Consider the following 26,980-nt stretch of genomic DNA (forward strand, 5'->3'; position numbering starts at 1 on the left):
GTGAGGAGTATGAAGTACACTGAAATGTTTACCTACTCTCTTTTTTTTTCGTTTACAGGAGAATCATACCGGAGACGACTTCACGAACGGGACCGTGAGTAATATGAGCATATTCGCCAAGCATGACTACATTCGTGTCGTCGTGCGTACATAAAAGTTCCTTTAAGGCAGGGTTCACGTTAAATCACTGGACGTTGTATTGCTGTTCTGCTTGTGATATGCAGATCAACGTCAAGCGTGTCCAGATTTCTACCCTGCAGGCTGCGCAATATCGTGGCGACCTTGATGATTTCAGTTTATTTTGCATTTGATCAGTGGCCTTCGGTCCTCCCTTTGCCTAATAAAAGAATCTATCATCATCATTATTTTGCATTTTTAAAAATTGAACTTCACTAAATATTTCTCTTTCGATTTGAACGAGACATCGCATGCAGCACGGGGACCAAGAAAAGGAGCTTGTTAGCAACTGCTTATGCCGAAACATCTTCTCCTGGGTGGGGCTTCCATTGTACGCCAACAGTTGACTTATGCTAATCTCCGCCTTCCGTTTACTGTTAAATCTTTGTACTCATTTTGACAAGGAACTTGCACCAACTAGCCCAGAGGAGTGCTTTATTGAAGGAACTGATCACTAATGCTCATTCATTTAACACATCGGTGACGTTGAACTGTGAGCAGGTTCTATTTGCATCCTGATCTGGTTTGCGGCTTGAAGAAGTTAGCTTTGTTCGTTTTTTTTATTGATTCTGTGGGCGGTTCTGGGTGAATAAGAAAAAGCGAATACAAAATAAAGTAAGGAGTGGCTTCGCGTTAGTAACGATCAATATATGTCGATGACCTTTGTTCCTTTATTTAACTTTTTAGAATTGTTTGAATGAAATTAGCTTTATTAGATAAATTTTATTACTTTGTTATATTGTGAAGAATTCAAGCGAAACTTTTGGAAAATCTTTAGAAACGATCCAACACAGCACTACGCTTTGGTATGCATGGTTCCTCGTTCTTAGAAAAAACTGAATGTTTACTGTACATTGATATAAGAGAATATGCACAATGTATATTGATGTCTGGCAGCTATAGCACCGTTTAAGGTGGATGCAGCCACTTTGATGCTTGGTGGTACATCTCCATGCCGACGACTAACGTCCATTTTCAATGAATAAAGCAACCCTTGTGGTAGCTGTAGTAGTTAACGGTGAAAGCGTAATCAGAGAACGAGTTGTGATAGCCAGAATAGCGTCGCATATTGGACGCAGAACTTGGTCGCCATCCTGCGGCATGTTAAAATGCGATTGAACACCACGGCCGGACTAGAGCAGGGTTGCCACTGACTTTCGCGTAAATGTCGCCAAACGACGAGCAAAAAGTCGCCGAAAGTCGCCATTTTGTTACAAATTTCGCCAAAAAAGTCGCCATTCTAGATATGTGCTGCATACCTAGTAATAAAAATTTCCACTCACGTATAGCCCCGTAAAATACAGTACCATCCAAGACCCTGAAATTATGTTGACATTCCTCAATGCCAGTCGTATCGCCCGCTTCACCATGGGAGTGCATGGTGTTGTTTCTCCGACTAGCCGCAAGATGTGCGTGGTGGCGCAAGGGTGAATGAATGAAACGCTCATGATATCCTTTCATCCCTGTCCGCTCGTTTCAAAGGTAAAAGTGTGGTAAACTTTGGGCGAACACCGTGAAAGCGTTGTTTGTAGACAGATTTACGTACCCTTATATGAATTAAAAGGATTAAAAGGTTTATTGAAGGTAACACGACATAATTCATACAGGAACCGATCATTAGTGAGTCTTACACCTTTTAATTGTGAACTAATATGATACCGGACGCCACCGACCCTTTCTTATAGTCACCTATGTCTACACGCGTCAACCCAATGCGTTATTAATGATCAGGTAGACTATGTAAAATGTTATATAGCAACTGTTTTCATTGCAAACGCTCACCGAGAAGAGTGGAAAATGCCTCAATAAATATTTTTTATTGGACTAATAGCCGCGTATCCGCCTCTCTTCGCTAATCCGAGACAGTCTTTACCAGATGAATTGGGGGTACTGCAACAGTGAATAAGTCGCCAAGCTATTCAGAACAGTTGGAGCTTTGGCGGAACAATTGGTCGGATCACGCGACCAACCCGTCGTCTAGCCCCTTAAAAAGCGAAACTTTAGAGAAGCTTAAAGCACCTAAAGCCATAAACTTATAGTCAAACACTGCCCCCTCGCGGTTTGCAAGGCAGTCCGCTGACTTACATTTCGCTAGAATGTCGCTAGGCGCCGTTCCAGTACCTCCTGCATCTAGATGAATTGAGGATTCAACTCGTGGGTCTAAAACCAAGAAAAATACAGATAATGTTGCCGCTCATTCGTTCGGAACACACTGAGCTTAGGATGCATAACTCAGTGGAGACCTAAGCCGAAAAACGCCAAAAATTCGCCATGTCGCCATTCTTAATTTTAGGTCGCCACGGGCCTCTCAAATTCGCCAGTTTGGCTAAAAGTAGCCACCATTGGCAACCCTGGACTAGAGGGAAACGCAAAGCGCGTCGCGCCGCCCCGGTAGACCGGTCGCAATTTTTCTCGGGGTGAGCGCGTAAGGGGGGGGAACGCGGTGTTACAGCCAGGTGAGGCAGGCGCGCGTCGCAGAGCTATTTTTGGTTTAATTAGCATGATGCTATGAGCGAGGCAGACGGTTTTACGACGCTTGCGTTAAGGTCGCCACCTCGCCGTGTGTTAAGGCATTGACAAAATTGCACTTCTATTGAAAACGCGCCGAATGGGACGAACGTGTAACGCGTTGCAGGTACTAATGGCGGAGGCTACAGTAATGACGAATTACTTTACTTTGCCGCTCCCAGAGGGCAACACCACCCCGCCGACCGCGAGAGTGGTAGATATAAAAGGCGCGTTTGTAAATCCTCTCGAGTCTGTGACCGTGGCGCAGTGGATAGCGTGCCCCGGCATCTGTTGTTGCGGACCGAGCGGTCGTGGGTTCGATGCCCGTTGACGGAACTTTTTTTCTTTGCCATCTGATCGTGTACATTTTTTCGACGTCATTTCCGTGACGGAAATACGTCACTGAATACTTGGTGGACCCCGGCATAAAACACTTTCGTGTTAAAATAAAGCCAGTGCAAAAAAAGAAGGAACCGTTGGAAGGCGTCGGCGCATCAGAGATTGTACAAGTAGCGATATGTGTATAGCTCACCGCCTGTGCTCTTTTCACGACAAGTCAGCAGAGTTCGTGCACAGTTCCTGCCTTTATAACATACAAATCTCTACATCATGTTTCAGCGCGACAAGAACGAAGAGGAACCTAAGGTACACATATGACACGACACACCACTGACTATCAACTGAAAATTTTTATTCAAGAACATAATGAATCAATAACAATGTAACATAACGAAGCAGTACCAACTCGCGCAGTTCACTGTACTCTTACATCTCTGCAGTTTTTTTAACGTGGGCCAGATGCTGAGCAGAATAAGTCAATAAGTCTACGCTTAAAATTAGTGCTCGCGCACGCGTGCAGAAGTGCAGTGGCGCGGCAGCTTTGAAACACCCTTAAGGTTTATTTTTGCTCGTCGGGAAAATAGGACTACAAGATTGGTACATGTTCAAAACTAAATTCTCGAGTGTTACCTTGAACAAATCGCACCCTGACTCTGAGGCAAACAGTTTAGGAAAAGGCGCCATATTAATTTCGTCCATTTGCTTTCCACGTACGTTCTGTAGCCAGCGTGGAAATACAAGCGCACGAACCTTTTGGCGACAGGTCCACATCAAAATGCAGACGCCGTGACCGGAGCCGGACCTACGGCCTTTACAATGCAACTCGATAGCCAATGAATTATCGCTACCTGTCCAGACCCAGGGAAATTTAAACGCTATTATCGGTTATTTTTCAGCATCTAACTCAAAGTTAGCATTGGCGTATTATCAGTAAGGTAAGTTAGGTAATTAACCTTTTGCATTATGACAGATAACTCATGGATCCATCCATCCATCCATCCATTCATTCATTCATTCATTCATTCATTCATTCATTCATTCATTCATGCATCCGTCCGTCCATCCGTCCGTCTACGTCTTGGCGCTCTCGTGGTCGCCTCCTTAACTTGTTTTATACTAAAATTGGCATAGCAGAACACGAGTATATGGCGAACACTATCCACAGGTGACGACAAGAATAACGTAAATATCCCGTCGCGTACTTCATGAAACCCTTTCCACCATTAACGTGGGGCATACACCCGCATACCACGGCTCGTGATATGTAGGTACGCGCCACAGGTTATTCAGTCTATACCAGGGGCAGGAAGGAAGTTTCTAAACCTTAACGCGACAGCTTTGAAGAGCCCGTGTCGCAGAAAATCCTGTGCCGACTTCGGCGGCGTTGTCGATGAGCGCAACATCCCCATGGAAGACAAGAAAAACTTAGAACACGCTTGAGCTTCGCCTTCAAGAGTCGAACGCGATAGCGTAAACAGGCCCCGCGCGCATCGCCTTCAACCTTGTCGGAAGGAAAGGAACGTCTGTGCGCGTTTCCAACTATCCTAGAATGCCCACTGCAAGTGCAGTTGTGAAGTGCCCACTACGAAATAATTCTTCCTTTTGCAAATTGGCGAAGTACCCACTACGCGTCCGTAAGATGCCACGCGCACCTGTGCAGCTGCACACTTTGTAACGGGTGGGCAGCTTTAAACCACCCATTCGTTGCGCAATTCGCATGTTTTGACGCCTGGTGCGACTCTACGATTCTGCCACGCAATATTACATGCGCCAAGGAGACTCCTCCTACTGCATGACACTCTTATAGCGTTTTTTTAGGGTGAAGTTCCTAGCACTATCGTGGCTCCGTGGTAGAACAGCTGCTTGCAACGTAGAAGGACTATAGGTTCGATTCTCACTCGGATTTATTTACAGACACTGCAATCACCATTTGGTGATTTTAGCAGGGTGGTACATGAAGTTAGTCATGAAGAAATGGCAAGTACAATGACATATAATATATACAGAAAACGGCAGGAAGTGGAAGATGGAAGCTGCGATGAAAAAATCCGTAAAACAGGGGGTGGATGCTCGAGCCAACGTTTCGACAAGTGGACTTGTCTTCTTCAAGGCTGGAACTGATTTCCTTAGCTATCGTGTGTATATGCTTCGTGCCCTCTCCAAAAGAGGGGAGAAGGGGTGGGGGGGGGAGAGGCCACCGCGACGATTGGGTGAGTCAGAGGGACGAAAAAAAAAAAAAAAAAAAAAAAAAAAAAAAAAAGGGGGGGGGGAGGACGGGAGGGTGTACGTTTCACTGAATGGTTGTCAATGGAAGCACGTGGCATTTTAACAATAGTAGGTTCGAAAGCTTAGAAGAAGGGATTAACTCTCATTCGTTTTCGTTGTGTATGTACCATATCGAATCGATTCGAGAGCCCCCTTAGACACGTTAATGCCTGCTGGCTGGAGTGTATTGAACTTGTGAATAAGGTATGACTCTGTATATTTTCTGTCTCTTGGGGACCGGAAGTTTGACTGAAGTATGTAAAGTTTGAGATCTTCGAAGTTGTGACCTGCTACATTAAAATGCTGTGCCACTGCTTTGGGTAACTTTTTCGCTGTGTCCGCGCGATGCCCGTTTAATCTAACATTAACAGGTTGTCCCGTTTCGCCAATGTACCGTTTTTGACAATATGAACATTCGATCATGTAGATAACGTTTGAACTAGTGCAGGTGAAACTAGATTTTATATGATGGACGTAATCACTTCCGGTGCTTTTAACTATAACGTCATCTTGAAGGTGCTTACAAGTCTTACATCTTGGACGAGAACACGGTGTTATGTGGGCAGTAGAATGAGGGTTTACTTTTGCGTGCACTAACATGTCCTTAAAATTTTTATTGCGGCGATACACGACCTTTGGTACTCCGGGAAACGCTTTTCTAAGGCGCTCGTTGCTTGCCAGTATTGGGTAATACTTACGGAGGATATTATTTATGTTTGGTAGCGCATTTGAGTATTTGGTTATAAATGCTGGCGGCTGGTTAGGCTGTGCTACGGGGGCCCTTTGAGCTCCCGTAGTATTACCCAATACAGACAGCCAGCAATACCTAGATTACACTAGTCATCACCCGCGACACTGCAAACAAGGGATATTTGTAGGACAGGCGCGGCGTATAAGAAGGATCTGTAGCGATGACAACGACTACGTTCACCACTTAAGCAACCTAAAGGAAACATTAGTTAAAAGAAATTACCCGCATGATGCTCTAAACAAGGTCTTCAACGAAGCCTGTCAACTAGATAGAAAATCATCACTAGCTCAAAGGGCCCCCGTAGCACAGCCTAACCAGCCGCCAGCATTTATAACCAAATACTCAAATGCGCTACCAAACATAAATAATATCCTCCGTAAGTATTACCCAATACTGGCAAGCAACGAGCGCCTTAGAAAAGCGTTTCCCGGAGTACCAAAGGTCGTGTATCGCCGCAATAAAAATTTTAAGGACATGTTAGTGCACGCAAAAGTAAACCCTCATTCTACTGCCCACATAACACCGTGTTCTCGTCCAAGATGTAAGACTTGTAAGCACCTTCAAGATGACGTTATAGTTAAAAGCACCGGAAGTGATTACGTCCATCATATAAAATCTAGTTTCACCTGCACTAGTTCAAACGTTATCTACATGATCGAATGTTCATATTGTCAAAAACGGTACATTGGCGAAACGGGACAACCTGTTAATGTTAGATTAAACGGGCATCGCGCGGACACAGCGAAAAAGTTACCCAAAGCAGTGGCACAGCATTTTAATGTAGCAGGTCACAACTTCGAAGATCTCAAACTTTACATACTTCAGTCAAACTTCCGGTCCCCAAGAGACAGAAAATATACAGAGTCATACCTTATTCACAAGTTCAATACACTCCAGCCAGCAGGCATTAACGTGTCTAAGGGGGCTCTCGAATCGATTCGATATGGTACATACACAACGAAAACGAATGAGAGTTAATCCCTTCTTCTAAGCTTTCGAACCTACTATTGTTAAAATGCCACGTGCTTCCATTGACAACCATTCAGTGAAACGTACACCCTCCCGTCCTCCCCCCCCCCTCTTTTTTTTTTTTTTTTTTTTTTTTTTTTTTTTTCGTCCCTCTGACTCACCCAATCGTCGCGGTGGCCTCTCCCCCCCCCCACCCCTTCTCCCCTCTTTTGGAGAGGGCACGAAGCATATACACACGATAGCTAAGGAAATCAGTTCCAGCCTTGAAGAAGACAAGTCCACTTGTCGAAACGTTGGCTCGAGCATCCACCCCCTGTTTTACGGATTTTTTCATAATATATACAGGTTATACAATGAGTATAGGGTAAATACAGACTACAACGGGCAGGAACATACAATAAAAAATAGAAGAATACATTTATACAATCATGTACAGTAGTATGTAATACGATTCAACTGATTAGTGCACTTTCTAATTCCGAGGAAAACAATGCCAATGAGGGTGCTGAAACAATTGCATTAGTTAGTTTATTCCACTCGACTATGGTGCGAGGAAAGAATGAATACTTAAAGCAATTATTGCGTTTTTTTTTTTCGAGGGCAGACTTTCGAAAAAAAAAATTATTGCGTGTGGGAAGGGGGTTATGGTGAGGTCATGTCTCTGCCTGGTAGAGTAGCCAGAAGAAAAAGAAAAAAATATCAGCTATGTCTACTTGATAATGGCCGTTAATCAGTTGGTACAAAAACTTAAGCTTTGAGTTACGGTATCTTAATGATAAAGGTGAAAGTTGAGCTCTGCTTAATAGGTCAGTAACAGAAGTACTTGAAAAATTATTGTAAACAAAACGCGTTGCTCTTTTTTGCACTTTTTCTAATTTGTTAATGTTAGTCTTAGTAAAAGGATCCCATATAATAGCGGCGTAATCTAATGCTGGCAAAACAATTGATTTGTACGCTAAAAGGCGGACAGAAGGAGTGGATAGCTTGAGAGCACGACGCAAAAAAAACTGTTTGTAAGTTGCGTTTCTCGTTATGTGTGTAATGTGTTTGTTCCAGCAGAGATCATTCGATATGTAAAGCCCCAAGTACTTATAATTAGTGACTTCAAAAAAGTGTTGTTAGCATTGTATCTGAAATGCAAAGGACTTTTCTTGTGTGTAATTCGCATAAAAACAGTTTTATCAAAGTTAATAACCATCTGCCATTCCTCGCACCAGGAGGCTACTTTTTGAAATGTCTGATTTAACAGAAGTTGATCGGATGTGCTATGAACCTCTGACTACAAAACACAGTCATCTGCGTAAAATTTCACTTTAACAGGAATTTGTTCTACAGTATCATTAATAAACAAAGAAAATAGTGGAGGCCCAAGAACTGAGCCATGGGGAACGCCAGAATCAACCGTTACATATTTTGAGTTACAATCGCGAAAAGAAACAAGTTGCTGTCGTTTAGTTAGGTAAAAAGAGAGCCAGCCCATTAACTTTTTGTTTTATTGCGATATGAATTATATGGACAGTGTCGGCTGGAAAATGTCCGTCCCCGTCGCCGCCGTCATTTACCGTATATGTATAAGTATGTAGATATATAGCAAAGTCACAAAGAAAAATAATTCAGAAATACTTTCCGACGCGCGGAATCGAACGGGCGACGTTAGGCCACGACAGCACCTGCTAACGGCGAGCTATTTATATGCACCATGTATTTTTTTTTTTATTTGCGACATAGACTTGCCCTTAAGGCATAATATTTGTTTTGTATATTTGTGTTAAATGTGCGCCGTTAGGCCGGTGTTGTGTATGAAGTGAAGAAGTGTGGCGCGCCTTAAAGATCGTCGCCCCGCTCCTGCGAACACCGTTGCTCTTCGCCCTACAGGGCGTGGTCGCTTTCGTGCGCTTATCTCGAGGGGACAACGACAGCAGTCCTTGTGTAACTTTCAACTAGGTGTGATAAATCATGTTGAAAAGCAATGTCTATCATGGTATCTGCGGAAGCATCGCAGTGACTAATGTGATGCTGTATATATTTATTTGCATCTACCTCAAAGTTTCGATCACGGACAACGCAAATTCTTCGCTCACAACAACGCCGGAGGGGTGCTTCGCTTCGCTTGCTGCAGCGGCCGCGTTTGCGAAAGGAGCGCGCTGTTCAAACAGAAATAAGTAACAAGTGTGACAATTAGTTCGCGCTCGTCTTGTGTGTACCTGTCTGTTCGTTTCGTGCGTCCTGCTTTATGTTTGAGCAGTGCGCTTCAAGTGTCGAGCTGTGACGTATTAGTTCGCGTTCGTCCTGTGTGCGTTCTTTTCGTGCGTCCTTTGGGCTCGAGCGACGCGCCGGCAATTTCGAGCTGCTTTCTGTTCTTCGCGTTACATTCCAATTTATTGCTATCGCACTCATTGCTTCGTCGTTGCAACGAAACTGACTTTTTCAAGTACTTTCTGTAATTTAAAAAGCAATTTTTTGTGGGAAACCTTATCGAAGGCTTTGGCGAAGTCCATAAAAATTGCATCTATTTGATTGCCATGGTTAATAGATTTCGTAAAATCATGTACGGTTTCAACTAGCTGAGTGCAGGTTGAAAACCCTTTTCTAAATCCGTGCTGATGTCTAGTTACGAAATAGTGTTTGTTGAGAAACTCTACGATATGATTGTGAATTATATGTTCTAATATTTTGCAAGATGTTGAAGTTAATGAAATTGGTCTATAGTTACCAACCTGGTTCTTGTTACCTTTTTTTATGTATTGGTTTAATTCGGCAGTTACCCAATCATGCGGTAGTTCACCATCGAGTAATGATTTACAGAACAGTACGTACAAATACTTTGATGCCCATTCTGCATACCTTTTCAAAAAGGCATTGGGAATGCAATCAGGGCCAGGTGATTTTTTCGCATCCAGTTTCAGTAATATGTTTAAGATACCCCTTTCCGAGATAGCAACATCAGGCATGGGAGGTAAGGAGACATCAAAAGTTGGCAAGGTACTATTGTCTTCCGTGTAGACAGATCTGAAGTGTTCATTAAAAACGTTCGTGATTGATTCTGGATCACTTATCTATCTGCCATGGTCATCAAATATTTCGCATTCATTTGACTTAGGAGAAATTGTTCTCCAAAACTTCTCTGGCGATGTAGTAATGAAGCTAGGTAATGACTCACCAAAGTAACGTTGGTTATCTGAAATAACCTTAAGTCTAATTTGAGATGTCAATTCTGCAATTCTCTCTTGACAATTTAAATCAGCACAACGAGTTTTACTTTTCTGTTTTTAATCGTTTTACCTTCCTTCTCAATTTCAATGTCCCCCTAGTTATCCACGGGTTCTTGGTTCTAAGCTTTGTGGGTACTGGGCTTGCTGCGTCCCGTCCGCAGTCAAAGCAAGGAAGACGGAGGCTTCAACTCGCAACAAACAACAACAACAATTTATTTAACTCTACGCTGCATACGGCGGGGTCGGTCCAGGCACACAAGACGACGAGGCGACGACCATGATCGGCGGCAGCAGCAATCGGCCAGCGCGGGTGGCCGCATTCGTCCTTCCTGGCGTCCCAGGCACGTCTCCCCTGGGCGGCGCGCAGGCTGCCCCTTTTAAGCCGCGCAGCTGGGCCACGCGCACCGCCTCTGCGCAGCACGTGGAGCTATCTCGCGATAGCCGGTGGGCGTGGTTCCCACAGCTTCGCTCAATGCTTTTCCTTACAATGCCCGTAAACTTAATCCAAAGATTAGTTACACTATCATCACTATTGGCAAAATCATCAAAATGAAAAGAAATAATATCGAGTATCGATTCATCATCGGCTTTACAAAAGTTATAAAAAGTAGTCACCTTGGGTTTTTCACAGACAGAAACATTTGACACGGTTAGCACTACAGCAAGGTGATCTGAAATACCGGGGACAACGACACAAGCGCAATCATGGGTTAAATTTCCAGAAACAAAGACAAGATCTAGAATTGATTTAGAGCTGCCTTGAGTCCTTGTGTAACTTTCAACTACGTGTGATAAATCATGTTGAAAAGCAATGTCTATCATGGTATCTGCGGAAGCATCGCAGTGACTAATGTGATGCTGTATATATTTATTTGCATCTACCTCAAAGTTTCGATCACGGACAACGCAAATTTTTCGCTCACAACAACGACGACGCCGCCGACGCCGACAAGGACGCCGGAATTTCTGCAAAACGAGCCCTTTAACGCTGTCGCGTTAAACTTCATGGCTCGATCCGGAATCAAACCCAGGCATTCTACATCGCAGTCATGTTTTCTACCACAGAGCGGCGCCAGGGCTTCAAACTGCTTGGGAAAAAGGCCCTAGAGAGAGGTCACCTGGGGGCAACTATAATTATGGTTGCAGTGTTGTAACACTGCAACCATAATTATGTAAGGCTTATCACATAAAACAATGTGATAAGCATTCCATATGTACTCCTGTGGCTCAGCAAGGTATACTAAAACGTAGCCCGGATATGCTGAGAACCTCTACTCGTTAGAAACAACGATGATTCGAGAGACGTGAGGGAAAGACTGGCTAAACCAATGGTTACTTTAGCAGAACAACATTTATTTAGATAAAGTAAGCTGCTGGAGAGACAAGAATACGGCGTCTCTCCAGTTGTAGAGCTGTCCCTCTTCTGTCTTCTCCCGGGGCCCGCGCACAGTCGCACACCCGCGCTCACCTTTGGTGTCATATTACAGCTCCGGCCACCGGCCGGCTCGGCTCGCACAGTGGTCGTGGCCTGGAGCCATCTTTCGAGCCCCGTCTCGCACAAGAAGAGAGCGCACATACTTATAATATGCACATCATTGCACCACAGCGCGCACTTCGTTGCGAAAGTAAGTGATGTCTTTGCTGTAACGTGAGTGACGACGTTAAGTCAGACTATGAGCCACCCTTTAGACGCCGGTGTAGTCGACGTGCCTGGCAAGCCCACGGTATCCGCAAAACTAGTAAATCCACCTCGTAACGCTTGGGCCAAAGCATGGGCTGCTGCGCGCTAAATGCTTCACATGAAATCAATTCCCACAATTCGTGGGGTCTGCCTAATTTTCTTGGCTATATTTAGTTGGTACATATAGTAGAAAAGCAGGTGCAAAACTCTGTATTCTACGAAGCCGACAAAGATTTGTCGAGGGGGCTGTGTTGAAAGGGCTGTAGTTGAAATGGAAAATGTATAAATCTGTGATCTTGTGTCTTAACGTGCCTTAACGACGTCCAAAACTTGTCATGTTCGTTGTAATGTGCCATCGTAGCATTCAGAAAATTGTTTAAGTGAACTTTGAAAACAACGCCAACGAATGCGCTTTAATGGGTGCCAAACAGCTTTCGCCTGGAGTCGTCTGAAGCTTTCGTCCAGAAGTCCGGACACTAGAGTTTGATTTTGCTCATCTTGCTCTGTGTTGCAGTGCCGTGCGAGGCCAAGTACTGTCCCTGGAATGGCGACTGCACCGAAGACCGGCTGGGAACGGCGCGCTGCAGCTGCCCGACGTCGTGCGACTTCGAGACGAAGCCCGTGTGTGCCACTGATGGGGTCACCTACCCCAACAGGTGTAAGATGCGCGTCGACTCGTGCCGCAAGCAGAAGAGGCTCTGGTCGCGCCACCAGGGCAACTGCCATGCCACGCCGCCGTACGGGTCGCCATACTAGCGATCCTCGACGCACCACTCCACGTTTGGCTGGCGTCTCGCAGCTCCATACCATTAGCTCGGCCGATAGCCACAAACCTTCGCGTCGTCTGCATTGGATCGACCGCGACGCGTTTGTTCTCCTCCTCGTTCTTCGGTAAATTTTGTGAAGCGATGTAGTACATCCTGATTAGCATACCGAGTTAATCCCGAGCGCTACCTGACTACTAAACAGCAAACTGGAAATGGTTCCCAGTGAAGTTTTTTAAATCGGAAAAGCAGAGTCGCCGAAGGCAGGCACTCAATATCGTCGTATGCCGTCTTTGACGTGTGCTGGTGCTTTTTACACTTCTACATGGCACCGTCGATGCACCCATGGCGCAGGAAGATACTTCATCGTCCGTAGAATACCGGTCTCAGTGACCGGCAGTCGTCCCGCCGCGTGTCCTACTTCGCGCGCAGCTCTCACTTTTCCATCATTCCTTTTCACTTTTTGAGCGCACAAAAGAACAAGGAGGAAAAACGACGTGGACACAGAGCTGTGTCCGCGTCGTTTTTCGTCCTTGTTCTTTTGTGCGCTCAAAAAGTGAAACATAAATGACAAACATGCCCAAGCACGCGCGCTTTCAAATCATTCCTTATTTCCGCTTCTTGTGTTCCTTACTGCCAGTGTAAGGTAGGAAGCCAGGCACTTGTCTGGTTTCTGCTCCTTGTTTTCTCTTTCGCTTTCTTTCTTTCTCTGCCTAAATTCGGCTTGACGCGAAAGAAAGGCCTTGCTTAGAGAAGTGGCAGGAGAATCAAGGGAATAATAGGCAATACAGCTGTTGAATCATCAACCACCTGTGCCAATGACATTCACGGGACTTGGCCTAACCGCACTGAGCTTGAGAGATCACGGATGCCTCTTTAGAATATTGAAATGCACGAACGGAAATATCCCCATTTCATGTGTGGCCAAATGAGAAATGTTCGGCCCACAGCTGTATCCTGCTTTCCCGCACACGATTAGCTGCAGTGACGGGATGCCTCTTGGTGATGCATTTTAGTTACTTCTTGTAACGAATGCGTATATGCTCGTGAGTGAGTAGTCCGGTCTCCTTCAGTGTTCTTTGTAGTGGCCAAATATAAGCGCACTGATGATACTGAAATAAAGAGGCGTGACTACGTGAGCGAGTGAGTTTTCCTGCGCTTGAGAAAGAGGAAACTAACGTCTTTGGCTTGTAAGTGCGCACATGCGCAATGAAGTTTGGCACCAAAAGCTGCAGACGATGGCACCCTAACTACTCCGTCTTCAGGTTCTGGCAAGGATAAGACAAGTACAGCTTTTTTGGTTGGCGGGCATGTCCTGCCCCGTCATAATTAGCAAGGTCCTGCGGGCACATAGCAGCAGTGGAGATGAAGCGTGTACTCGATAGACGCGTTTTCGATGCCACGAGTTAAAACCACGGGATATTATCTAGCAAATACATTGCATACGTAACATTTTCACGAGAGTGCTAGTTCAATAAAGTCTGATATACTATAGCTGGTTGTGCTAAATTGTCGAACGAGAAATGTCATTGCAGCCAACGTTTCGATAAGTTACTTCAGGGCAGCAAATCTGACGAAGACCAATCCTGTAGTCGAAATGTGGGTCCCGGCGGCACTCCGGCATTCCACGTTCGACGTCATCTCACCACATCGATACCCGATCTCCGTTTTAGTTTATGCCTTTTGGATTTGTATATGGGTTAATATCAGATGTATGAATCTCGTTGTAGACGGCTGGCAAAGTAGTTTGAAGTTAAATACTCGAGGAAGTGACTAGTCAAGTGACTTGACCGCGGTATTGTACCTAATTTATGCAATTCGCCGTTGCTAAACAACAGGACAGGGACAACTCATCCCAGAGAGAAGCTGCTGAAAAGGTACGGCATCGGTGTAACCTTGGAAGAAAAAGAATGCAGGATGAGGTGTTCATCATATGCTACCCGTACTTAACTGATTACCTATGCGCGATGGAAATGCTGCAAGCACGAAGCGAACTGAGGCGAAGTCTAATGCTGCGGAAGAATAGCCTGCGCTTCCGCGCACGCAGTCTGCGAAGAAGCCCCTTCCCCCCCCCCCCCCCCCCACAGGCCGACGCCTACTTCAGATGATTTAACAAAGGTCTATCGAAAGATCATTGCGCTGCTGCGATCCCTGGTCGCTGTTACGTCATAACTACTGAGAAGCCTGGGAAATCCAACCATTCGAAGTGGTGTACAAGTGCTGGACGCGACGAGCCCAGTCTAGCAAGGGTTGTGTAACGCCATGGCAGGAAATCAAAAACTCGTAGGGTCTCTTATGCATTCGCCGACGACTCGAAGGTGAAAGCCTTCTTCTGTTTCTTCTCAGTCAATATACTGAGGCTCCCCCGTCCCCTCCGAAGTCTTTGTGCACTTAACGATGTTTTGTACTGCCTCCAAGATCGAATGTACTGCGAGCTTTCTGCACCTCACATGCTTTTGCACTGCCTCCGTGATCATCCCACCTTTGATCAAGCGACAATATCATGTGATGACGTCATGATGTGACGTCACGTCTAGGTGACGTCATAGTGACGTGACAAATTTTGCCGGTGTGTGACGTCATGAAGACAGGGCGTGTAAACACGCACACAAGAACAAAGTCACCACAAACGCCTACTAACCACTGAAGAGACGCACAACGGCGAAAAAGAAAGAAGGCACGAAAACTTATCTGCGCATGCCCGTGCAATAGGCGAACCTGTCAATCCGACACGCGTGGGGTGTCTACGTGGAAGATAACTGTTAAGGCATTTGATTTCATCTTTATGCAAGTTAATAGACTGTTGGCTCACGCATGTGCTATCACTATTCTCGATATGCGATGCCTCAATCATCAGGCGCGTTTCTTCATTCCTATGCCGGTACAAAACTGCGCATTCCTCGAATTTTGGCGTTGACTTATGCTTTCGACAATGTAAAGATAGATTAGAAGGTGAGCCTCCGGTTAGCGATCTCTTATGTTCCAATAATCCCTGGTTAATGCAGCGGCCCGTCTGTCCTACGTAGAAGCCGCCGCAGCTGAAAGGGGCCTTATACACCACACTTGTACGACAATCAGTGAATTTTTTGGTGTGCTTTACGAAGCAAATATTAGTCCGGTTCTTGTCTTTTACTCGCTCATTCTTCCTCTGCACAGCGGCACATATCTTACCAACCGTATTAGCAGCCGTGAAAAGACAAGAAGCGGATGGATATTTGTTTCATATTTTCGTCGGGAGCAATACGTATTCTCTAACCATTTCATAATAATCATAATCGTAATCGTTGGGGTTTAACGTCCCAAAACCATGATTTGATTATGAGAGACGCCGTAGTCGAGGGCTCCGGAAATTTTGACCATCTGGTGTTCTTTTACGTCTAACCATTTGCCAACCATCCCAATGTGTGAACCGAAGCTATTAAGTCTAATCAGGCTATCCGGCCACGAAGCAATCACGTCATCAACCTACAACGATAGTAGCAACGTCCTGGTATGTATTCGTCGGGAGCTTATTCATGATTAAAAATTACACCATCTCCCACTAAAGCGAACCATATGGGAATGCGAAGCAGCGCATGGGTCGACTTAAAGTGCCGTTCATCACGGGCACCTTGCCCGATGTTAACGCGTCCTTGCAAGTGGAGCACACCATGAATTCACTGTAGTTGCTGTTGCTCGTCCCGAATTCTTGTTGGAGCACGCCACGCGGGTTCATCGCGCGTCTGCAGAATCTCGTTCCCCGACGCCATCACATGATTGCTGAGAGAGTGTAAGGGGGAGAGGCCACAGCGTCTTACCCTGCCCCTTACACAGGCCCGAAAGCGCTAGCGCGTACCAGCACACATGGTTTTATCTGCGTTACGCCAAGCTAGGACAGCATACGGCAGCCCGGGCCCCTAAAGTGCTATGCACGTGTCATCATCAAGGCAGTCGAAGAACAAGAGGAAGAAGACTTCTCCTTGGAGCGGGCGCGCGAGACTAGGCGCATGCGCCCTGGAGCGCGGACGCCACCGCCGGACACAGCCCCGCGCAAAAGCTGCTTCGCATCTAAAACCTCACGATGACAACCAATATGCATGACAGTGAAGAAGAAAATCCCCACCTCTAGATTAGTGTGTGTGTGTAATTTTTCCCTATTCGCGATTTGATAGAAAAGACTGGATGGCGTACTTGGTAGAAACGCTGGTCCGCACGTGGATTACTACAGCTGACTTTAAAACCCACCAATTTTTATTGTGAACCTGAAACATTAACGCAACGGGCCAGATGCTGGCTTTATTCGTGTCCGATCATGAACGGTGACTGCTTAATGATGGTAGCCGTGTAATTTTACGCGGCTCAACATAGAGCAACTGCTTGGACTTGACGTTTGTGTCACGTCGTTTTGCCAGATGTATCTAAGGCGTTCAAAATGCATGGGAGTGAACACATCCCCATTTTGCTTACCGTCAAAGGATTGTCAGTCACCTAAACACCACCCGGAGAATTGATTTGTCAGCATTTAAAATCAACATTAAGGACGCTTATCGCGAAGGCGTCTCCTCGAGGAAGCGGTTAAAGAAGCAGCGCATGCTGTGATGGGCATTATGAAAATAAACAGCGCAATATTACGGAGACGAAGTGGAAGGAACACAAAACAGCGCTCTTCCTGTGTTTAATGCTCCTTCTACTTCGTTTCCGTTAGTTTGCGCTCTTTCTTTTCACAATAAAAGCGTTCCAACTCGCCCAGCTCTCCATCCTCTTGCTATGCGCATGCTGACATGATCTCCAATGCACTCGGAAACAGATGTGGACTTAGAGCGACTCTATGCGATTCGGCGACGTGCCGAGTGGAGATACCGGCGCACAAAATCCATTCATGATCTCAGGACGGCTACGCGCATGCAAAAGAAGATCCAGATTCCAAGTGGTAAGCTGAATTGATAAACTGAAGTTTCAACGGTTGGCTAAGTTTTGAGAGTTTCTATACCCTCGAACACCCCTTTCTCAAATACGGCGAACCATGCGAGGCCTACGTAATTTTCTTGAACAGCGTTTTTCGTTCAAAGCCTTGGCGCCTTTCCAATATCGACGGGATAGAATAATAGAGAGCTGAGCTAGTTGATAAGTATTAATTCTAAAAAGGCAGGCCGTGCAAACAAGGACAAGAAAGAAGTCAGGACACTACAAACGCCGACTAACAACTGGAGAGACGCACAACGGCGGAAATGAAAGAAGGCACGAAAACTTATCTGCGCATGCCCATGCAACAGGCGAACCTATCAATCCGGCACGCGTGGCGGTCTACGTGGAAGATAACTGTTAAGGCATTTGATTTCATCTTTATGCAAGTTAATCGACGGTTGGCCCACGCAGTGGAAGATTTCTGTAGAAAGACTGCGAGCCAGTCAACTTGTACAACACGTTAAAATAGACATATTGCAGTGACCAGACCGAAAAAAAAAAAAAACAGTACAGAGGTTTAGGTAATGTACGCGATGCAAAAGGATAGCTAAGAAAGCACTGTGCTAACACTCAAGTTATGATTTCAAAAACTCTTTGAATGAAGATAGCAGGAAGAAAAAAATACGGTACGCCAAGATGTCTTCTAATCGGTAAACGATTGCTTTATTAAATCTAGCATCGGTACCGGTGGTTCCACAGTTCTTGGAATCTTATTTGCGTATAAGTCAATGCCATCGCATGTAAGTCAAACTCACATGTACGAGATCCTTCAAATCGCTTATGTGTGAAAGCCACTAGACGCAAAGCAAGCCCATTCTTGCATGTTTCAGATTTCGTAACAAACTATAGCAGCATTAGAACTTGCGTGACAGGCGCCGCACTCATTAGAGTACGCGCAGGACAGCGGCTAAGAGCAAGTGCTATGGAGTTGCCACGACTAAAAATGAAAAAAATCCAGAAAACAAAAGGCACGTGGGCTCGGCGCGCTTGTTTCCGTCTAGACTGCGCCCCCCCCCCCCCCCCCCCGAAGCGCCCCCGAAATTTTCCAATTTTGCATATCTGTATATATACACGCACACATACAAACGCACTCACGAACATACATAAAGTATGCTTGAACCCCCCCTCCCCCTAAAAAGATTTCTGGCTACGTCCCTGGCGCCAACCGTCAGTCTTGTGATGAGCCCCGCTAACACCAGCAAAGCGCGGAAGATTACGGCTCTCACGCATGGAGCGTTCGGAAACGATGACGCGGAACGCAAAGACTGTGGCAGAAGAGCGCGCAACTCGTTCGGCTTTCCGCGATGCGTGTGCGCACACGCATCGCTGAATCTCCGCCGATTCGCAGCATTTGCTGCCGAGTGAAGTCGGGTGCAACTTTATAACACAGGAGAGGCCCCACCCAGATGATCGAAGCGCAGCAGCCAATTGCCTCCGCGAATAAAGTGTGGCGGAAGTCACGTCAGATTTATGGGGCAAACAAACCGGTATGGGGCAAACAAAACAGCAGACGCCCCGCGGCGTGCTCTCCGCGGTGATTAGCTTCTGCGCAGATTTGTAGTCCCGGCGTAAACTTAGCGCGTATTTAACATCGTGGTTTAGCGCTAAAAAAAGACAGACACATGTGAGAGACAGGACAGGCGCTACTAACAACTGTTTTATTGCTAGGGATGCAATGGAATAAATACCACACTGGTGCGCAGACGTGACGAACGCGTAACAAGACGTCACCACTTATCACGCTACAGGCATGTGGCATCAAAAAGCCTAATCTCATTTCTATACAAGCAGATAGACGTGTCGCTAACACAGTTAGTACCTTTTTTCTTTATATGATACGCCTCCCAGAGTTCGCGGGCTGAGTTCTTCCAGCTTCTTCCTAGAATCTTAGCCTCTCGAAATATCGGCTCACACATGCATTTTCGGCAGCGGGACGAAAGATGGGCCCGATCTACTTTCTTTAGATTTTGCGCATGCTCCCTTAACCGGTCATTAAGGCATCGGCCTGTTTGCCCTATGTACGACTTACCGCAAGACAGCGGTATGTCATACACCACTCCTTGCACGCATTTCACAAAGGGCGAGGCATGCTTCTTCGAGCACCCTTTCTTCTTGCAGCCCACCTTTGTTGTGCGAGGACACAGCTGTGCAAGCTTGTTAGGCGCCGAAAAAAACAAGCGGGACCCCATGCCTATTGGCAACCTTCTTCAGGTTGTGCGAAACCTTGTGCACATACGGCACAACTTCAGGTTTCTTCCCCGGTGCTCCCTCATCCGCTGTTTTTTGCTTGGCGCTGCCCTTCAGTTTTCGGAGTGGGACCTCAGCCACCGCCACCAAGACCGGTCCAGGGAAACCCGCCGACAATAGTCTTTCCAATTGTTTCACAAAGGCCGCTTCTACTACATGTGAACACGACTTTCGCAAGGCCGATTCCAGGCAGGATATAGCGATGCCCCTCTTAACAAGCTTTGAGTGGGAAGAGTCATAGGGTAAGAGTTCCTTTCGTGCCCTAGGGGAATACATCCAACATGTGTGACTCTTACAAAAGCGCAAATTAAGATCTGTAAACTGCAACATGTTACTTTGGGGCAGCTCTCGCGTGAACGACAGGCCCTTTCCATGCTGTTTAAAAAGGTTGATCACTAGGTCCACCTGGTCTCGGTACGGCACTGTGCTACTGTCGCTTAAAATAATAAAAAAAATCGTCCATGTATCTAAAAACTTTTTTAACTCATGGCTTAGAACCCGCTCAAGGCTACTCCGAAAACTGAAGGGCAGCGCCAAGCAAAAAACAGCGGATGAGGGAGCACCGGGGAAGAAACCTGAAGTTGTGCCGTATCTGCACAAGGTTTCGCACAACCTGAAGAAGGTTGCCAATAGGCATGAGGTCCCGCTTGTTTTTTCGGCGCCTAACAAGCTTGCACAGCTGTGCCCTCGCACAACAAAGGTGGGCTGCAAGAAGAAAGGGTGCTCAAAGAAGCATGCCTCGCCCTTTGTGAAATGCGTGCAAGGAGTGGTGTATGACATACCGCTGTCTTGCGGTAAGTCGTACATAGGGCAAACAGGCCGATGCCTTAATGACCGGTTAAGGGAGCATGCGCAAAATCTAAAGAAAGTAGATGGGGCCCATCTGTAAGGTTCGGGAAAAAACAGAGAGCTTGGGGAGGGCCGTTGGCGCCAGTTTGCCGGCACCGTGCCCCACGCAAACAGAGGGACGGCGTGGGGTTTACAGACATCTGTCAACGGGTCAAGTCGGCGCCGAGGGAAGGCAGTCGGTGGCCGGTTGCGGCGTGCCGGCGTCGTTTCTTGAAAGCACCCCCCCCTCCCCCGAGTGCGGGCTGCCGCGAAAACAACTCGGGAGGTGACCTCATTTGGAACACTGTGTAACGTCATCCCTTCGGTGGAGCGCTTTTCCCTCCGCGGGTGCGGCCGCATGGGTTCTAGGAACTGGCGCGCCAGAGTTGGCGGGACCACGTGGCCGCATTGAGGAAAGGGATGCTGAGAAGGAGGAAAAGAGGCCGACCGGGGAAAGTAGGTCAGTCTGAGCAGGGCGGTGTTACTGCGAGGCAGTACTCGGGTCTCCCGAGGTGTGGACGATGTCCAACGTAGACGCTCTGACGTTGTAAATACGCTGTAAATATGTTGTTTTTGTAACCATCTGTATATAAACTGCTTTAGTTCTCCATCATCTCCGAGCCTCTGCCTGCAAATCGCCACCACGACCGTCGCTGACGGGGCACCTCGGTGACGAACCTTCACAAGCCTGGTGATCAGCCTCTGGCTGAAACGCGATTATCGGATCGCGGGTAAAGGACCCAAAACTTTACTGGTGGCAGCGGTGGGATCTCTTCAAGCATCTCGAGACGGCGAAGGGATTCAACAGGCTGTGAAGGGGAGGCAACGCTTCGGCAGCGGGTGAAGATTCCGTGTCGAGCACTCGGCGTGGGCGGAGAGAAAGCAGCGGCCTCAGCAAAGCAGTGCAGCACGAGGACCAGGGTCCTAAGGACGCCAGGAGACAGCCGTGGGAGTCGGCTGGCCTGCTTCTTCAAGTCGTCCACTGGGCGCCGGCGGATCGAAGCGGAAGGCTACAGCAAAACCAGCGCGGAGGGGAGGACAGGAGCTACGCAGCGGTCGTCTCGACGGGTGAGTGCTCTTCTTCTTCCGCCTGGGCCTGTGCACTGTGTTCGGATTAGGCTAGGTCGAGGTGTAAATGGAAACACGGTTCGCCTATTTAAATCCAGATAAAGGCACGACCAGCGGTATGGGCGACTCTAGCGACAACGAGGAGGTCGGGAACGAGGCCGCCGGTCTGGAGGAGCCAGAGAGCCATTCAGAAGTAGAAGTTCTCAAAATGAAAATCAGATTGAGAGAGTTAGAACTGGAAATTGCAAGAGAACAACGTGGCTCCGGGCCGACCCCGCGCGGTAACGGATGGCAGGAGAACCACGGTGAAATGCGACATTTTTCAAAATTGATTAGCAGCGTGCTGCCAAAGTTCCCGACGGAAGCCGAGGTCCCGGTATGGTTTGAGGCTGCCGAGAGCGCGCTGGAAGGGTACGAAGTACCAAAAGCTTGGTGGGGCCAGATTATTTTTCCATTGGTCGCGGAAAAAATCCCATTTTTGTCGACGCGCTTGGCACCACCACAGCATAGGGACTACGAGGTACTGAAAGGCGCGGTACTCGAGGAAATGAAGCTTTCCGCAGGAGAATACCTCCGCCGGTTCCATGGGGCGAAGAAGCGAGCGGCAGAAGGGTGGCGCGCGTTCGCGACCAGGCTGCAGAGCTACTTGCGTTGTTACGTGGAGGCGAGAGGCGTGAGTACCTTTGAGGAGCTCGTCGACCTTTTTACCGCGGACCAGATGAAAGACAGCTTGTCGGAGGCCGCCTTAAAATATGTAACGCTCCAAGAGGGAGGGAGCTGGCGCAAGGCCCACGAAATTGCGGCGTTAGTCGTAACATTCGAGGAAGCGGAAGGCGAAAACAGTGGTGTGAAAAGGTCGGAACGCAAAATCATTGATACAATGACCACGGGCCCAAAGGATCGGGCTAAACCACTAGCGCGGGAGCCCACAAAGGCGCGGGGTTGCTTCCTATGCGGTGAGCATGGACACTTGAAGGCGGATTGCCCGCGAGCGGAAAATCGCGACGCCGCGGCGTCTGGCTCTCAGGAGAGGATAGGTTTGTCCGCACGCGTATCGGCGACGGCGATAGTTGCAGGAGGGCATGAACGCGAGCCCATCGGATTATGTTGCGGAGACGTTGGGGTTCGCGCCATTCTTGACACGGGCACTGACGTCACGGTCGTCCGGGAAAGCGTAGTCCCGCCGGAGCTTGTGCAGCCGCACGGGTCAATTACACTGATCTCCGCGTTCGGGGAAGAGGTACGTGCAAGGCTGACAATGCTGCCGCTGGCGCTCGCGCGTGGCCCAGTAATCTTCGCGGACGGTAAGGCAGCAGTGCCGGTGTTGTGCGCGCTGACGGACAAACTAAGGGCACGCACTGACTGTTTGTTGTCCGAGGATGCGTGGAAGTTGCTCAAGGAGGCGGATAGAGTTAGACAACAGACCGCGCACGCACCGCAGCCTGATATGCGGGCGAAGCCGTCGAGGGTTCGAGTGAGCGAGGCCGTGTTAGCGTTCGACGATCAGTGCTCCGGAAAAATGTTCCCTAAGCGGAACGGACCGGGTAGGGTCCGCGGCAGACACCGTTGGCGACGCCGACGGGGCAAAGATAACGCGGTAGTCGCTGGCGCTCCAGGGCTAGAACGTTCTGCACATCACAGAAAGGGCAGCGCCCATGTCAACGAGGGTCCGGTGTTGCGCGTGCCAAATGCATGGCGGTATCCGAGTAACAGTGCCGGGCAGTCGGCGGGAGGGGGGAGTGCTCCCCTTTGTGCACCAGCAGTACGGAACTAAGTCTGTGAACTCCGTGCCGCGGTTGACATTTTGTGCACGCGTTTTGCACGCCTCTGAAACCGTGTCACCCACAAACTGCGAGGTGGAAGTGTGTGTGCGCAGTGGACGGTTATTGGACGGACGTACATGAACGTTATTTTTTGTTGTTTACCTTCGCCGGGTCTCCCCTGTAACTGGAGACCCTGGCCCACTGTGTTTATGGCCGCGTAACGCAACGTTAGACATTGTTGCCATGTTCCTTTTTTTTTTCTTGTGGAAAATCGAGAGCGTGTTGACGCAAGTGTCGTGGTGCATACATGTTTAGCGTTGCGAAGGGCCATTAACCCTTAGCCGAGTACGGAGGACTTAAGGTTTCCCAAACCTTTTTTTTGTTTCATTGTTGTTCCCATAAGACGCGTCGGCCTCTTATGTGAAGCTTAAGGGGGGCGTGTAAGGTTCGGGAAAAAACAGAGAGCTTGGGGAGGGCCGTTGGCGCCAGTTTGCCGGCACCGTGCCCCACGCAAACAGAGGGACGGCGTGGGGTTTACAGACATCTGTCAACGGGTCAAGTCGGCGCCGAGGGAAGGCAGTCGGTGGCCGGTTGCGGCGTGCCGGCGTCGTTTCTTGAAAGCACCCCCCCCTCCCCCGAGTGCGGGCTGCCGCGAAAACAACTCGGGAGGTGACCTCATTTGGAACACTGTGTAACGTCATCCCTTCGGTGGAGCGCTTTTCCCTCCGCGGGTGCGGCCGCATGGGTTCTAGGAACTGGCGCGCCAGAGTTGGCGGGACCACGTGGCCGCATTGAGGAAAGGGATGCTGAGAAGGAGGAAAAGAGGCCGACCGGGGAAAGTAGGTCAGTCTGAGCAGGGCGGTGTTACTGCGAGGCAGTACTCGGGTCTCCCGAGGTGTGGACGATGTCCAACGTAGACGCTCTGACGTTGTAAATACGCTGTAAATATGTTGTTTTTGTAACCATCTGTATATAAACTGCTTTAGTTCTCCATCATCTCCGAGCCTCTGCCTGCAAATCGCCACCACGACCGTCGCTGACGGGGCACCTCGGTGACGAACCTTCACAAGCCTGGTGATCAGCCTCTGGCTGAAACGCGATTATCGGATCGCGGGTAAAGGACCCAAAACTTTACTCCATCTTTCGTCCCACTGCCGAAAATGCATGTGTGAGCCGATATTTCGAGAGGCTAAGATTCTAGGAAGAAGCTGGAACAAATCAGCCCGCGAACTCTGGGAGGCGTATCGTATAAAGAAAAAAGGTACTAACTGTGTTAGCGACACGTCTATCTGCTTGTATAGAAATGAGATTAGGCTTTTTGATGCCACATGCCTGTAGCCTGATAAGTGGTGACGTCTTGTTACGCGTTCGTCACGTCTGCGCACCAGTGTGGTATTTATTCCATTGCAACCCTTACAATAAAACAGTTGTTAGTAGCGCTTGTCCTGTCTCTCACATGTGTCTGTCTTTTTTTTTAGCGCTAAACCACGATGTTAAGTACTCACCAACTCGCCCAACAACAAGTTCTTATTTAGCGCGTATTGTGCGGTTCGCACGCAGTAAAATGTTGCAAGCAGACGTTTACCAGGCTGTTCGTGCGTGGCAGGCCCGAGCGCTGCGTGCTGAAATTCTTCGTGGAACGTTTTTGTGCAACAGTACAGAATACCGGTACGTGCCGTGATCAAAAACGTTCAGCCCCTGCATCGTCGTATTGGAACCCACCTAGCAGTGACTTACGCGTTCTGCTGGGCGTTAGGCCTTCCCTTTCTCGTAGTCCGACTTCCCGATCTGTTGCCGGATTAGCGGTTCTTTGTTCGTGTATATGGAGTGAGCGCAGTAGCTATTCGGCGCAACGCCAACCTATAGTTGTCGTAACTTCACGTCGAAAAGAAGACACCACTGTATTGTATACGCGATCGTGCACGTAAAGTTCGTAATTCCAGTGCACAACGAACACAAGCACGCAGCGAGCGCACACCGCACAATACATACATCACGTAGTCCGATAACAACAACAAAAGTTTATTGCCCTTTCGTTTGAACGACACAGCCTCTAAAACGTACGATGCCTTCAGCGCATGGTATGTATGGCGCGTCAGATGCCAAAAACAAAAGTACACGTGTGTTCTGAGTTGGCACAATGAGTAAGAAGCAACTGAGCGCACATCCGAGAGCTTCGCATGCAAATACCATGCATTAGTGATCAGCAATGAAGCGAACGTGTACGTACACATGAAAAGTGACACCCGGTACTTTCCGCAGTGCACGCGATTTTCACCATACGCAACAGCTGGGCATTGCGTAGCTTTCCGAAAGAACACACAGAAGGAGCAGCATGCGGGAATCGACTGCGCCGCGGCGCCGCTTGCACGACGAAAAAAAAAAAAGAAAGGCTCGAATCGCGCATGCGCTTGCAAACGACACGGCGGAAATCGCGAAATGTTCCGAGGCTGCTTCGCTAGGAGGCGATGCGGGTGTTTGCGATGTGCAGGCTTCAAGAATGTGACGTCAGGGTAGTCAGGGCCTCTCCTTATTTTCCTTCCTCCATGGTCACCGGCCGTCCGGCTCATGACGTCACCTGAAGTGCGCGCCTATAGGGAACCAGCGCTGGAGTTTCCTTGCCGCCCTGGCGGTAAAAGCGCGCACTTCTCAGCCGCTCCCGCGGACGACACGCACAAGGATGGCTAGTAGCGAAGGCGGTGCGGGCACTGAACGCCGAACAAAAAAAAAAAAATGAGGCTGACGGTTACTGCAGCGCATATAAGTGTCATAACTACGTAGGAATGAGAGGTGATATATCTTTCTACGTCTTTCCTGCGAAACCATACGAGCAAGAACGGAGGTAATGTTCGATACAAGCTGTCAGGCGAGCGGGGTAAGTTCGGTCCTCTCTGGCGGCGTCGAGCTGGGGTCTAAAGCGAATTTCGCGTGTTTCATTGTTTTATACAACAGTGAAGACGGCCAGCTATGGGAGCACTTGAGGCATGTCAGTTGACGACGTTGCATCGGCTAAGTTACTGAGCTCGAGTGCTACCGCTGCGACGTGCTTGCAGGCGCCGTCGCTGCCGGCCTTGCAGGAACAGGTGGCCCCACTTATCAGGCGCTGAGACGACAGCACATAAAAACTGCATTAAGTAAACGTGCACAAGTTTTCGTTCGAAATGAAAACATGTAGTGCCAGCGTTGCGATCACGCACGGAAGTCAACTCGCTGTACGATTAAACCAACTGTGCGATTTACTGCGTACAGCTTCGCGCTTATTTTACACAACTACACGCGCCGTAAAGAAACAGGACAGGAACACGCGGTAATAACCGATCTAGCATCAAATGCTCGCTTACCTGAAGTGTGACATCGTAGCTGGCTTGGTGTACTTGCGAGTGGCATTTCGCTGCAACTTGAGAATCGCTGTCACGGCACGACACCGTCTCTTCCACATCGTACACGTATTTCGCCTTGCACAG

At 48.1% G+C, this 26,980-nt stretch overlaps 1 protein-coding gene across 1 annotated transcript in view; it reads left to right on the forward strand.

The window, feature by feature from the left end:
• LOC119390922 (agrin) overlaps positions 1–14,152 on the forward strand; it is a 43,380-nt gene extending 29,228 nt beyond the window's left edge. The window contains exons 4-5 of the mRNA XM_037658634.1: positions 59–94; positions 12,417–14,152. Of these exons, the coding sequence (XP_037514562.1) occupies positions 59–94; positions 12,417–12,658 (278 nt within the window). The 3' untranslated portion in view covers positions 12,659–14,152. The remainder of the gene's footprint in view (positions 1–58; positions 95–12,416) is intronic.
• The last annotated feature ends 12,828 nt before the right edge of the window (positions 14,153–26,980 follow it).

Source organism: Rhipicephalus sanguineus, chromosome 4 (genome assembly GCF_013339695.2).
Source record: "Rhipicephalus sanguineus isolate Rsan-2018 chromosome 4, BIME_Rsan_1.4, whole genome shotgun sequence".
NCBI classification, from domain to species: Eukaryota; Metazoa; Arthropoda; class Arachnida; order Ixodida; family Ixodidae; genus Rhipicephalus; species Rhipicephalus sanguineus.